This window comes from Mus musculus, chromosome 7, assembly GCF_000001635.26.
Source record: "Mus musculus strain C57BL/6J chromosome 7, GRCm38.p6 C57BL/6J".
NCBI lineage: Eukaryota > Metazoa > Chordata > Mammalia > Rodentia > Muridae > Mus > Mus musculus.
In genome coordinates this window covers 112,568,774-112,581,858 of record NC_000073.6, presented here as the reverse complement: position 1 = coordinate 112,581,858, position 13,085 = coordinate 112,568,774, and the positions used below count along the sequence as shown (strand labels likewise).

The 13,085-nt window shown below is 49.3% G+C and overlaps 1 protein-coding gene across 3 annotated transcripts in view; it reads right to left on the bottom strand.

Annotated features, from left to right (window-relative positions):
• Positions 1 to 13,085, bottom strand: part of Parva (parvin, alpha) — a 163,983-nt gene that overhangs the window by 9,830 nt on the left and 141,068 nt on the right. For all 3 annotated transcript variants that reach the window (NM_020606.5, XM_006508051.1, XM_006508050.1), the window contains 6 exons: positions 8,930 to 8,988; positions 6,485 to 6,504; positions 5,398 to 5,459; positions 4,855 to 4,923; positions 2,102 to 2,203; positions 837 to 909 (listed from right to left, as the gene is read on the bottom strand). In NM_020606.5, coding sequence (NP_065631.3) covers positions 837 to 909; positions 2,102 to 2,203; positions 4,855 to 4,923; positions 5,398 to 5,459; positions 6,485 to 6,504; positions 8,930 to 8,988 — 385 coding nt within the window. The remainder of the gene's footprint in view (positions 1 to 836; positions 910 to 2,101; positions 2,204 to 4,854; positions 4,924 to 5,397; positions 5,460 to 6,484; positions 6,505 to 8,929; positions 8,989 to 13,085) is intronic.

Here is a 13,085-nt window from a genome sequence, read left to right as displayed (position 1 = left end):
CCCAACCACGAGGGCCTGAGTTCATAGCCACACCCCCAGCAATCTGGGCGTGGCCTTGCATGCTGTGGGAAGATTGCTGGGGCTTGCTGGTTGCCAGCCTTGCTGGGGAAAACAAACCTAAATAAGCCCACAGGTCCCAGGCTCAAGGAGAGACCCTGACTCAAAGGGTGGAAAGTGATAGAGGAGACACGCATTGTTTGCTCTGGCCTCTGTGTGCATATAGGTACACATGCACGCACATACTCAGAGACAGTGAGACTGAGGGAGAGAGAGAGGGAGAGAGAGAGAGAGAGACAGACAGACAGATGGAGGAAGAGAGGGAAACAGAGAGAGAGATAGAGAGAGAGACAGACAGACAGACAGATGGAGGAAGAGAGGGAAACAGAGAGAGACAGAGAGAGAGACAGACAGACAGACAGATGGAGGAAGAGAGGGAAACAGAGAGAAAGAGAGAGAGAGACAGAGACAGAGAGATACAGAGAGATACAGAGAGAGAGACAGAGAGCCTCCATCTGTACCGAACAGGTCAGATTCCCCCCCTACTCATTATTTCCTCAACAAGGCCATATAACAACGATTTGCATAATACTCTGGTGGCAATAGATGTAATGAACAGTGTGCAAGTGGCTGAACGAATGTGGGAGAGTGTGCCTGGATTCTAAGTACAGATCAAATCATCTTACATAGGGGACTTGAGTATCCTTGGAGGGTCTTAGAACAAACTGCATACATATATTTTATAATATAAAATCTCAAAATATATAATATTTTGTTACCCAGACCCCATGAATGAATGTCCCCCTCCACTGTCACAAACCCAGGGAAGGGCAAAGTACCTTCTGGCCGCGGTTTAGGCTTTTCCAGCCCTCCATCTTGCATGAGCTCAAAGGCAAAGGAGACATTCAGGACCTGGCAAGACAGATACACTGGATATGTCACTGCAAACCTTCTAGAGTCCCTAGGATCTGTCCCTGGAGAGCTTAGGAGCCTTCCACCATAGCTATGGGCCTGAGGCTGAGCCTATCTCTGGCTTGAGAAATGTGCTGGTTGTGCTGAGAGTGGCCATGATGATCTTAGTCACACCATAGGTGTTCTTTCTATGCCACTCCATCCTTGCATCAGTTGTCAGGACTCCGAACTCAGGGATAACAGTGCATTCATTTGCCTGGGTAAGATGGCAAGGCGTGTTCAAGGGGACCCCCACCTTGGGCCAAATGCATTTTCTACTCAAGTAGGATATCAATGGCTCCTGAGGGGCTGCAGAATCAGCCCCAAACAAACAAAATTTCCCAGTTATTAAAAGGGCTAGAAATGTAGCTTAGCTCAAATTATAGCATCTCCCTCCCTCCCTCCCTCCCTCCCTCCCTCCCTCCCTCCCTCCCTCCCTCCCTCCTTCCCTCCCTCCCTCCCTCCTTCCCTCCCTCCCTCCCTCCTTCCCTCCCTCCCTCCCTCCCTCCCTCCCTCCCTCCCTCCTTCCCTCCCTCCCTCCCTCCTTCCCTCCCTCCCTCCCTCCTGTAATTCCAGTATTTAGGAGGCTATGAGTACTGTAAGCTCCAGGCCAGTCTGGACTACCGTATGACCTCTATATCAAATGGACCCCCCCTTCCCCAAATAGAAAAGAATCAGGGGTTGGAAAGATGGCTCATCCATTAAGAGGGCCTGAGTTTTGTTCTTAGCACCCAGGTGGTTCACAACTGCCAGCTCCAAGGGATTCAATGCCCATCCACCCCCTTTTTTGGGCCTCCATGGCACCTAAACACACATGCATATAGATACAGACACACAGACACATTGTAAAAACAGAATCAGCCTGTCCATGGGCCTCAGTGCTAACTGGTCCAGGAACCACCTTCCCTGTCATCTCAGACAGAGACAAGACTGGCTGTGTATCTGCAGGAGCACAGGGATAAACAAAGGGCAAGAACAGTGAGGATGCCCAGAGTCTGCAGGTGGCTCATGCCAAGCCCAACTCTTACTAGAGAGGCTCCATCTCCAATCAGCAACAGCCTGGCCAGGAGGCGGCATCCATCTCTTCATAGAGAGGCCCAGTACAGGCAGGCTGACTGTGGGCTATGGACTCCCCAAGACCTCTCCCCCTTACCTTCTGTTCAAAGCTGTCTGGGGTCAGGAAGAAGCTGTGCAGGGGTACAAAGTAGCCTTCCAGGAGCCCCATGAGCAACACCAGGTAAACCCCATCTGCAAACTGCATGGAGAGCCAGGTGTCAGTGTGAGCTTCCTTCATCAGTCTAGCATCAGTCCAGCCAAGGCCACCTCAGAGGGCAGGCTAATGGTGAGAGAGAGTGGGGGCATGGGGCAAGAGGCTGGAGGGTGGGGGGCTCCACGGAGGAGGCAATGTGGAAGCTGCCCCATGTGTTAGTCCTCAGCTAATCTTGTGGAATAGACATCAAACTGACGTGCCCTACTTTATAGGTGAGAAAAGTGAGGCGCAGGAGAAGGCCACCCTGCCTACTGGAAGGGACACCACTGCACGGAGTTGTCCTGAGGAATGGCATGATGGGCAAGGAGAGTGACATGAGGGCCTTTGAGCTACTTTTGCTGTTGGAATGGAGAACATGGTAGCATCACCCAGGCCTGGCATGTGTGTCCCTCCAGGCCTGGCTTCTGTGCCCCTTCCTCGGGATTCCAGAGGCAGCCCAGTATAGCTGCCAGAAATGCTGGTTCCGATTCTAACCCTGCTTTCTGGATGTGGGACCTGCACTGTCTTTGCACCGTATTTTCCCACCTGTAAAATGGGGGTGCAGCTGTGTCATGTGTGTTCCACAGGGCTAGCATGAGGGCTAAATATAACATTTATAAAGCGCTCGAGGACCTGTTTGGTATGTAGGTAATACTAAGCACTACTGCCTTTGCTATCTGGAGAACAACAAATTAATTAATTGGGATTCTTGATGTCTCTTAAGGACCACAGAAAGGGCCTTGGGGTCTGGATTGGGGTTGGGAAACCAAGCCAAAGGACCAGACTCTTGGGCTAAGGGCTTTGTTCGAAGGAGGTGAGCTGCGTGTCCTAGGCGATCAGGACAGTGATAGCGTGGGTTGAATGGATTTTAGAAGGACTCAGTGTTCAAAGGTGAACATAGATGTCTCAGTAGGATGCTTCTCTGATATCCTAGCATCTCTCAAGAGGATGCTGGACCACCACATGTCTGTCGACCACAGATGCTAGAGTTTGCAAGTCACACTTCCTGCTGCCGCCCTACTAAGAGAATGAAATAAACTAGCTGCTAGTGTCTGGGTCTGTCTGGAGCATCTTCATCAAACATCTTCATCAAACGAGAAGGACGCAGAAGACACAGAGGCCTCAAGCCCAGCTGGGGTAGTCCTCCATACTCTCCTGGGTCACTGCAGACAGGTGCGGCCTGTGCCTGGCATCCCATTCCACCTGGGTGGGGCCCGGAGAGGATAGCTCAGAATCTCTATGGACATCAGAGCCTCTGCAGTGAGGCAAGCAGCAAGCCGGGATCTGGCTGTGGCTGGAGTAGGCTAAGGTGGAATACAACCAATCTATGAGCCAGGAGGGCTAGATGACTCTGCTCAGAGGGAGAATCAGATGGTGACTCTCCATCCGCTGGGTCTGCAGACTAGGTGGGAATGAGGTCGAACCTGTGGACAGATGCCGAGCGACAAGTAGCATGCTCTCACAAGGGCAGCCCGGGCTCTGAGTCACGGGGACGTTCTAGAGATCATTCTAGCTGCTGTTCTAGCTGTGTTCCAGATTGCCCCAGAGTTCGGACATACAAGAAGAGAGCTCTATAGACAACAGGAGGTGCTCACACTTGGGTGCAAGTCAGGCAGCTGTAGTTCACTCAGAGTGAGAGGATTGGGGAGTTTGGGGTGTACAAATGACAGCTTTGCTATTAAGCACTAAGGTACAAAGGACTGTAGCAGATTCCGGCTAGAGTCCAGTAGCTACTACCTTGGTAGTCTCTTTTACTACTATAGTGGTGCTAATAAGACAAATGCCAGTAACAGTGTCTCCTAAGGAGTGCTGGCACGGGCAGTGAAGTCTGGATGGCCTACAGATCATCGGCTCAGTGCTTTATAAAATCACCAATGCCAGCCTGAAGGGAGGAAGGGCTTAGGATGCTCTAGTGCCAGCTGTTGATGGCTGCTGGAGGGAGAACAGCTAGATTTCTTCAGAGGTGTGGCTCTTTGGTAGGTTGCCTTTGGCCCAGTGGATGGTCCTACACCCAGTGCATATGGACAGCTCTAACTGGACTTGGTAGGTTATTTATTAAAAAAAAAAAAAAAGAAGAGGAGGAGGATGTAAAGTTGGGAGAAGTGTGGGGTGTCTGGGAAGAGCTGGGATGAGGGAGAAGGGTGGAGATGATCTAAATATATCATATACATAAATGAAATTATCAAAGAACAAGGCAACAGCAGAACCCCACTGATGTCCTCCCAAGAATGGATGAGTGTTAAGGAGGGGCTGTGAGGATGGGGTAGGCAAACAAACACAGGGCTGGTGACAGGAAGGTGATGACTGTCCCCTAACCATGACACAAACCCATTGCTCCAAACCAGCCAATACCACTTCCTGATCCCCCTCTAAATAGACGAATGTAAGGTCCCCAGTGCAAAAATTGTCTGCATTTCATCAGTGGACCGTGGTGATCTAAGACTGTATTGTTTCAGAGGGAGATATTCAGACGTGGAGAGAGAGAGAGAGAGAGAGAGAGAGAGAGAGAGAGAGCTTGACCACGTGCTGTGTGTCACATACAGCGTAGACAATCCAGCTGGGTGAAAAATTCTCATCTGGTTCCTCTCTGAAAAGAATACATCTCACATCTCATCCCTTTGCCCGGAAAGCTTTGGGTCTCTGGAGCTGTCACCAACCTGTGTCTCCAGTTCTGTGACCTCCAAGTTCAGTTTATTCAGATGCTTGTTCACGAACGTGATGAGGGTCTGAAAGAGAAATGCAAAGGTACCAACCTAGATGTGTAACAGTGCCCTGGGGTCACAGGGAGAGGCCCTGGCTCTTCGTTAGGCAGCCCATGTGACATACAGGGTTTTGGCTGAAAGGGACAAGGGAGCCCTGAGAGACAGGATCACAGGTAGAATATCTGATTTGGGGTCAGTGGGGGCAGAAGCGGAATTGAGAAGAGAGCAAGAGACAGAATGGCCCTCTGGGTCCCTCTTGTTGATCCCTGCTTTGGTACCGCCTCCTGTGCCCAGGGGGAGGAAGGCTTCTGTGTGAGGAGCAGGGTCAGTGTAAGCAAGAAGACAGGGTAGGGACCCTGCTGAGAGAAGATTGATCCTGGATGACTAGCCATTGTCAGAGAGAGGGAAAAGATGTCCAGGACACCCCACATGCAAGCTGGGACTTCCTCACATACTGTGGGGCCCTATCTCTTCTGCCCCTACACATCATAGACCCACCTTCTTCACCACATTGAGTTTGTCTGGTGCATGGTCAAACAGCGTGTCAAAGGCATCACGTTCTGAAATGGAAACACACACCATGCAGTGAAGCACGTAGCTGGTTACCATGGGGAATCGCTGGCCAGTTCTTACCAGGGCCCTTGTCTGTGTGTCTGTCAGGCGACATGTTTCTAAGCAGAATGACCCTGGCTTGGTCTTTTCTCCTCACGCCCATCCCTCCATATCCCAATGCAGGCACAATTCTAAAGTGTTTCTGACATCTCTAGTCATGAGTCATCCAAGTACCAAACTGTTTGGGCTAATTTTCGAAACAATTACGCCCGTAGGGGCAGAAGTAAGGAGACAGTCCAGTGCCTTCCAGGACAGAATAAGAGGCTCTCTCTGGGGGGCTCCTAAGTCTGTCAACCTCCCTGTGCCTCAGTTTCCCTTTCTACAAAACATCATCTGAAAGATAAGCTTTCCTCAGGTGCATAGTAGGTATGAAAACGTGTGTTCCATAGATTACAACATTGTCCTCCCAGTGCAGTTTTTAGTAGAGTAGAACTATTTCATGAGGTAAGCAGAATGAGGCTGACAGAACAGAGCCAAGCCATGCTCTGGGCAGGGAGATTCCTAGAACCAGAGGTGACCTAGTGGAAGGGCACGAGGGCAGTTCCAGAAGCAAGCAGGCTTGGGGAAGGACTGTAACCCAAAGCCAGACTTTTCCATTTGGGCACTAATGGGCAAAGCTAAGACTGCTAGGAAGGTGTGTGTGTGTGTGTGTGTGTGTGTGTGTCTGTCTGTCTGTCTGTCTGTCTGTCTGTCTGTCTGTCTATGCATGAGCATGTGTAAGTTCTGGGAGATGGGTTCCATAATAGGAACTAAGAGGGAGTGTGTTCAAATATCTCTTCCTAAACTACCAGGCACAGGGTAAGTCTGCCCTACTGGGGCCAGACCTGTGCTGATGAGTGAGTGTTCTTCATGTCACTAAGCTGTCCCTCCCCACCTAGCCAGTGTGTCCCAAGCTGGGACAGAGACACATTAGACAACAGAAACAAGTAGCTTCACCGAGACCACAGAAGCTAGACAAGCTCATGACACTCACCATGCCTTCCGGAAAGGGCCCTGGAAGAAAAGAAGAAAGAATTCACTTATGTGGTAGGCTTGAGTTTGGGGTTAGCCTGGGCTACTTGAGACAACATATTGCTGGCTTTGGGATGGCTCCCTTTCCTGTGAGGGCTGCACCTTCCCTAGTTGTGCGAACCTGGCCTTGGTCAAGTTACAAAAGCTACCTTCTCTGGCATTTGATCCCATGCTGTCTCTAATTACTCCCCAGAGACTCTTATGCCATGTCAGGAAGATTACTGGTGTTAGTGCAAGATCTGCTACAGCAATGCTTAAATGCTCCTTCTTCCCTGTAGCCCCGACAGACACAGGAGCAGAGGCTTAAGACACCTTGCCAGGAGCTCTGAGCAGCCTGTGAGAAGTTTCACTGTCCAGGTTCTGTGGCTGACTGCCTGCAGGTCAGCTTTGTCTTGCTCCTGGCCATCCTGTGATGCCCCCAAATGACAATTGTCACTGCTCCAGGACAGTGTCTCAGAGAGGACAGGAACCTGAACTTCACTCTTTGGCAAAGAAACAGTCATGTTCTTTGAGCGTAAGCAGCAGAGACAGGTCACAGGACACACCCGTTTTAGATGCTGTGGGACTTCAGGCAAGCTCTTGAACCTCTCTGGTCTGTGGATCTTTTAATTTCTAAGATGAAAATAATGTGTGCTCCGAGCATTCGGCATCTAGAAAGATTTTATTATAATTTCTAGTGCACTGCAAATGTCCTAAATATTAAAACAAATATTACAGTGTGTGTGTATGTGTGTGTGTGTGTGTGTGTGTGTATGGGTGCGTGCATGTAAGTGTGTGTGCGTGTGTCTGTGTGCATGTGTAAGTCAGAGACAACTTGCAGGAGTTGGTTCTTTCCTTCTGCCATGTGGATCCTGAGGAAGTGAACTCAGGCTTGGGAGCAAGCACCTTTGCCTGCTGAGCCATCTTGCTGACCTCATTCTTTTCTTAGTACATTGCTAGTTCTTATGACTGTTAGGATATGCTTATTCACTTGCGTATCTAACACCCACTAAGTGACTATTTGTGTATGGTTTTCCTATACAGAATGGTGATGCTGTAGAAGCCAGCTAGATGAACTAGCCTTCAGTTTCTTTCTTTGCCCTGGGGTGGAGGACACGCCTGCTGCACCCGAATACAGAAAAGACTTGCACAAACTGCACTGGGCTGTCCTTATGAAAGCTTCACTCATGTTTTTGTGGCAGAGAAACGGGGACCATAAAACCCTAATGCACAGCTGAAAAGACTCTTCTAGAATCTTAACTGTCCCTACCCCCCAAGCCCGGCAGTTTCTTCCAGGACACTTCCCTGCTTGGTCTGTTCTCTTTTCCAGAAGATGAGACAGTGGGCACAAAGCATCCCTCATGGGACAGGAGATCCAGGTAGGACAGTGAAGCTGGACCTGAGGTGGCTTTGCCTCTTAACCCTCAAAGTCATGCCAAAGGCATTTGACATCCTGCCAGCCATGTGACTACTGGTGACTAGGGTGGGACCTGGGAGAGATGGGGTGGCTTCATGATGGAGTCTCCACAAGTCATATAACAGGTGTAGTGGGAAGGGCCATTCTCTACCTCTACCCACTGCTGGGCCTTTTTGAAATCACTATGGTCACCATAGCCACAGATCTGACTCATGTTGCTCTTGGTTAGAGAGTGCTTGAGTGGAGACCAGAGGCCAGCGTCCAGTGGTTTTGAGACGGAATCTCTTACTGTATCAGGAGCTTCCTGATTTGGCTGGGTTGCTTAGCCCAGGAGCTCCAGGAGCCTCCCATCTCTGCCTCCCCAGTGGTGGGAGAAAAGGTGCACACAGCTGTGTCTGGCCTTTAACACGGATGCTGGGGAGCTGAACTCGGGTCTTCAGGCATGCTTGGGTGGCAAGCACTTTGTCAATGGAACCATCTTCCCACCCTCATGGCAAACCTTTTTCTAGTTCCTCATTTTTAAAATTCTAAAAACAAATAGGATAACCAAACAAATCAAAACTCAAAAGTCACCTGTAAAGTAGAGAGGGCTTTCTGAGTCATGTCTCGTGACCAAATAAATAGGATTTAAGAAGGAAAGTGGGGAAAAAGTCATCTTTTTGAAGTTTAACAATTCAGATCGGCCTCATGTCTACCAAAGGAGATGATTTCATGCTCGTTAGCTTTTGGCAGGGGGTGGGGGTGGCACTTTTTTCCTGGAGTGCCACAAAATTAGAAATTTTCAATCATGGCTAATTTTTCTCTGCCTGTCTCCCCCCCCCCAAGGCTGCACCTTAAGCAGCGAGAGGCATGTTTTGAATGCACGGAAAAGGCTAAGCTATAATCATCGGCTGCAGCTTAATCCCTCCTGCAATCCCAATAAATGAAAACTAAATATCAGCAAATGGGTGAATTTCAGAGAAACATCTGTGTTCCATTACAGACTCGCTGGCAACAATGGTGTTGACATACTCTGTGTTACCAGTTATTTCCTCTTGGATTTGTCGAGACTGGAGGATCCCTTCTCGTTTCTAAAATGGAGAAGAGAGGAGAATGAAACAGGCTTTAGTAGTACAGAAACATTGGGTGGCATTCCTGACACAGGGAAGGTTATTGGTGTTTCATAAGACGGTCCAGAGATGAGAAGATTCAAGAAGGGGAAATGCAGTGATTTGGGGGCTCCTGGCTGCATGAACCATCATGGCGGAGTGCAATTGGTGTTTAGTCCAAACAAGTAGGCTGACTCCTGGATGGTGAAGCCTGCCTTTCTTTATTGAAGATTTGTTGGAAGTCAGCTGTTTGCCTTGGGGAGTGAAGCACAGCAAACCAAATGGAAATGAGGGCTGGGTGTGTCTGCCTCCAGCTGGGGCCCCCGCAGGGAGAGCAGTGTGGCTGGTCAGAGGTGTAAAAGGCAGTGTGGACAATCTGGATACATAGAGGACTTTTATTCTGGTTTGCTTTTTACCCAATAACTATGGAGCTCTTTTAATTCTCTGAATATTTTTATTTATTCTTTGTTAATTTCATACATGTATACAATATATCATTATCCTATCTACTCTTTTCCATCCCCCTTGGGCCCTCCTAAGACCTCCCACCCCAACCTTCATGTCTGTGCATATCCCACTGAGCCTGCGTGCACATGCATGTGAGGCCATCCATGGGAACATGGGTAACCTACCAGAGGTCATGGGCCCCTCAAAAAAATGTCTCCCCTTCTCTTAGCAGCCATCACCAGCCAGGAGCTCTTTTGTGAAGGCTTATGAGGCCCCGTGTCAGTCAGGCTGAAATGCTAACTGGCTTGATCTTATGCAGGCAGACACAGCTGTCACGAGAGTCATGTGTGCAGTGGCCACATCTTGTCCATACAGCACGAATACTCATCCTCTGGCCCTTTCTGCTCTTGGATGACATTCCACGAGCCTTCGGGGATTAGTATAGACATCTCATACAGCTGAGCACCGATTCTCAGCACTCTGCCCAGTTAGGAGCCTCTCTGCACTGACTACTGCCCACGGCAGAAAGAGGTCTCTGGAAGCAAGGTTGAGAGTGGCACTAGTCTATGGAGCACATCACTCGAACAGTTGCACGGAGTCGAAGGGTGACATTCTCAGGTCCTTCTTGCTCCAGCAGGCTCCACTTGGTGCCGGCATGGGGACTGTGATGCTGCTCTCTCTGAGAAAAGCAACCACCTTGAGCCCTGGCCAGCCAACCAATTAATTAACCCCCCTCTTCCTCCTCCTCCTCCTCTGTTCTTTTCAAAGACTCATGAAGTCTAGGCTGGCCTTCAATATTATGTGGACTTCCAGCTAGATGGTCAGAGATACTTTTCAAGAAGAGGAAACTCTGGCGAAGGTTGGACCCTGGGGAGAGGTCATTCTAGGGAGAGGTGGCTGCCATTAGTTCCTGGGTAACTCCCTCCAGGGGCGTGTTGCTTGAGAGTTGAAAATGGAGCCAATGAAGGAGCTCAAGGGTTCCCTAGGACCTTCTAATGGATGCCAGGAGGAAGGCTCACTACCAGGTCACTCTGCAGCCAGCAGCAGACCCTTACAGGACAGCCTGGGCATCACATAAAGGCTGAAAGAGCAAAAGCACTGTCTCAAAGCCAAACTGAATGTGAAGAAGGGGCCTCTGAGCCAGCGTATGGTGTCACACATTTAATCCCAGCACGGTGGAGGATAGGGCAGGAAGACTGAGCATTTGGGTCCAGCCTGGACTATATAGTAAAACTGTGCCTCAGTCCAACCCCTCCCCATCAAATGAAGGAAGGACCTCACTTCAGGAACACCCGCTGAACCGTGCCTTCTGCAGCCTCCCTCCCAAACCTCCAGAAACAACAGCCACAGACACTATGGGCCTGGGGAACCCTTTTGCAGAAGGAAAGGCAGAGTGGATAAGAGTCTCTGGCTTACAGGAGGAAGGGACAATCAAGGTGGAAAAGGAAGTGACAGGAAATGGATGTGGAAAGGGATGGGTTGAGGAGAGGACAAATCAGGAAAATTCAGTTTTGAAACACGTCCAATTTTCACACGGGGTTCCTCAAATCCTTGTCTTGGGAGGCCACAGTTGGACGAAATCTGACTTTCCAGTTCATATACTATAAAAGGCTTTTCTACAGATGAGAAGGAAGAGGGCGTTACAGAGGCCTCACTGGCAGCCCTCAGAGCTCCTATCTCTATGTCTGCCTGTGGAGATCAATCCTCGGCTTAGGGGCTCACTTTCTCTAGGTTTGCTTTTGTTTTAAAACAGGGCCTTACTATGTAGCCCAGGCTGGCCTGGAATTTATTAAATAGTCAAGACTAGCCTCAAACTCAAAGCAATCCTCCTGCCTTGGCCTCCTAGGTGATGCACTATTACACAAGGTATTTTCTGTCAGTTCTGGATCCTGCTCCTGAGCCTGTTCTCGTGATAAAGCTAATCACCCTGTAACCCCTAACACAGACACACACAGACACACAAACACACAGACACACAGACACACAAACACACAGACACACACACACACACACAGACACACACACACACACAGACACACACACACACACACACCACATGTACACTGCACTTTGTATAACCCTTTTCCTATGCCCTCACCCTAACAAAAGTCCCTGCAGCAGGAATTAAACCCCAAACTGCTCCTGATGGCTGATAATTGAGCTCAAAATAAGGTCTGAGATGTGAGCTTGCAGGGACCACTGTTTCAAAATAGCAGTCTCCCACCAGCTCTGCTGCTCAAATCTTTTTCTTTTTCCTTTTGTCTCTAGTAAAGCAACAGGTAAGTTTTGTGATTTCTATTGGAGAGCTGTCTAGCTCACCTGGTCAGAAAGACAACTAAAATATTCAATAAATGGACAGACCAAGCACTTGAAGGCATGGTAAGTCACAGAAGGAAAGTAGATGACGTGAAAGGCTGGCTTATCCAGGAACATCTCTACTTGTGGAGGAGCCATGCCTGAACCGAACGACCGCATGTAGAGTTGTGAATAACTCAGGACTCCCAATGCCTAGTACTCTGCATTAACTGTAGAGCTTAGGTGATTTTTGTTAGTTTGTTTTAACCTTTGTTAGAATGGTTTAGGTTCAGAGCAAATCTAAGAAGAGGGGCTAGGAATCTCCTTTGTTTTCTACCCCTGGTACCTGATCTTGTCTCGTCTACTGTCTGCACCCTGCTGCAGAGGGATACACTGTGCACAGCTGAGCTGACTGCACCGAGCCACCAGTCACCCCAAGAGGCCACAGTTACAATTGGGGTCTGCTCCTGATGGGGCTGTGCATCCCAGAGCAGTTTAACTGACCTCAAAATCCCCCGTGCTCCACCATCCACCATCCATCCCTCTCTTCCCCGTGGCAGCGTTTCAAAACACAAGATGAATTCGTGTCTTACTGGCTGGTAAGGATAACAAAACAGAGACGGTGTAGGCTCCTTAAGAAGACACTTGTTCCAGAATGCCCTGGGCTGGCCACAAAATGCTGGGCACAAAGGCAGAGCTCAATGGTAAGGATTCTGAGTACCTGTCTGTCAGCCACACTCAAGGGTCTGATCCACACAGCTCAGCACTGTCAAGGACAGTCCTCTGCCCTGTCTGTGTCATCTTGTCTCCTTGAAGGCAGCACCAACGCACCCTATCCCTATTATAGCTTTATGATGCTTTGCAGAGTTGAGTGCCAGTCGGTGTGGAAGAAAGGCTTTCTCATTAGGGCAGGAGTGATCCGTTGCTTAGGAGAACAATTGTCAAATGCTCCCCCTCCAGTTACCATCTGACCCAAAAGCTCAGCTCAAAGCCCTTTTGTCCTGTAAACAGGCCTGACCTGATCTGGCACAGTTAACTAGCCCAAAAGCTTTCTCTTACTAACTGATGGCAGACCTGCCTCCTGTTGTCGGTTGCAGAGCCCTGGGTGCCCAGGGGGCTTGTATGCACCCAGAGCACACCCTTTCGATGCACATTTATATGGAAAACAACAACAACAACAACAACAACAACCCACCAGAGACAAGCAAGCACAAAGATCACAATATATGATCTTTTGTTTAAATGGGCATGAAGTTGGAAAATAAAATTGCATTTTAAGTGTCTAACTGGGTCAGGGGCAGAGTAAGCTAGCCAGGGGGAGAGAGATCACACTCACA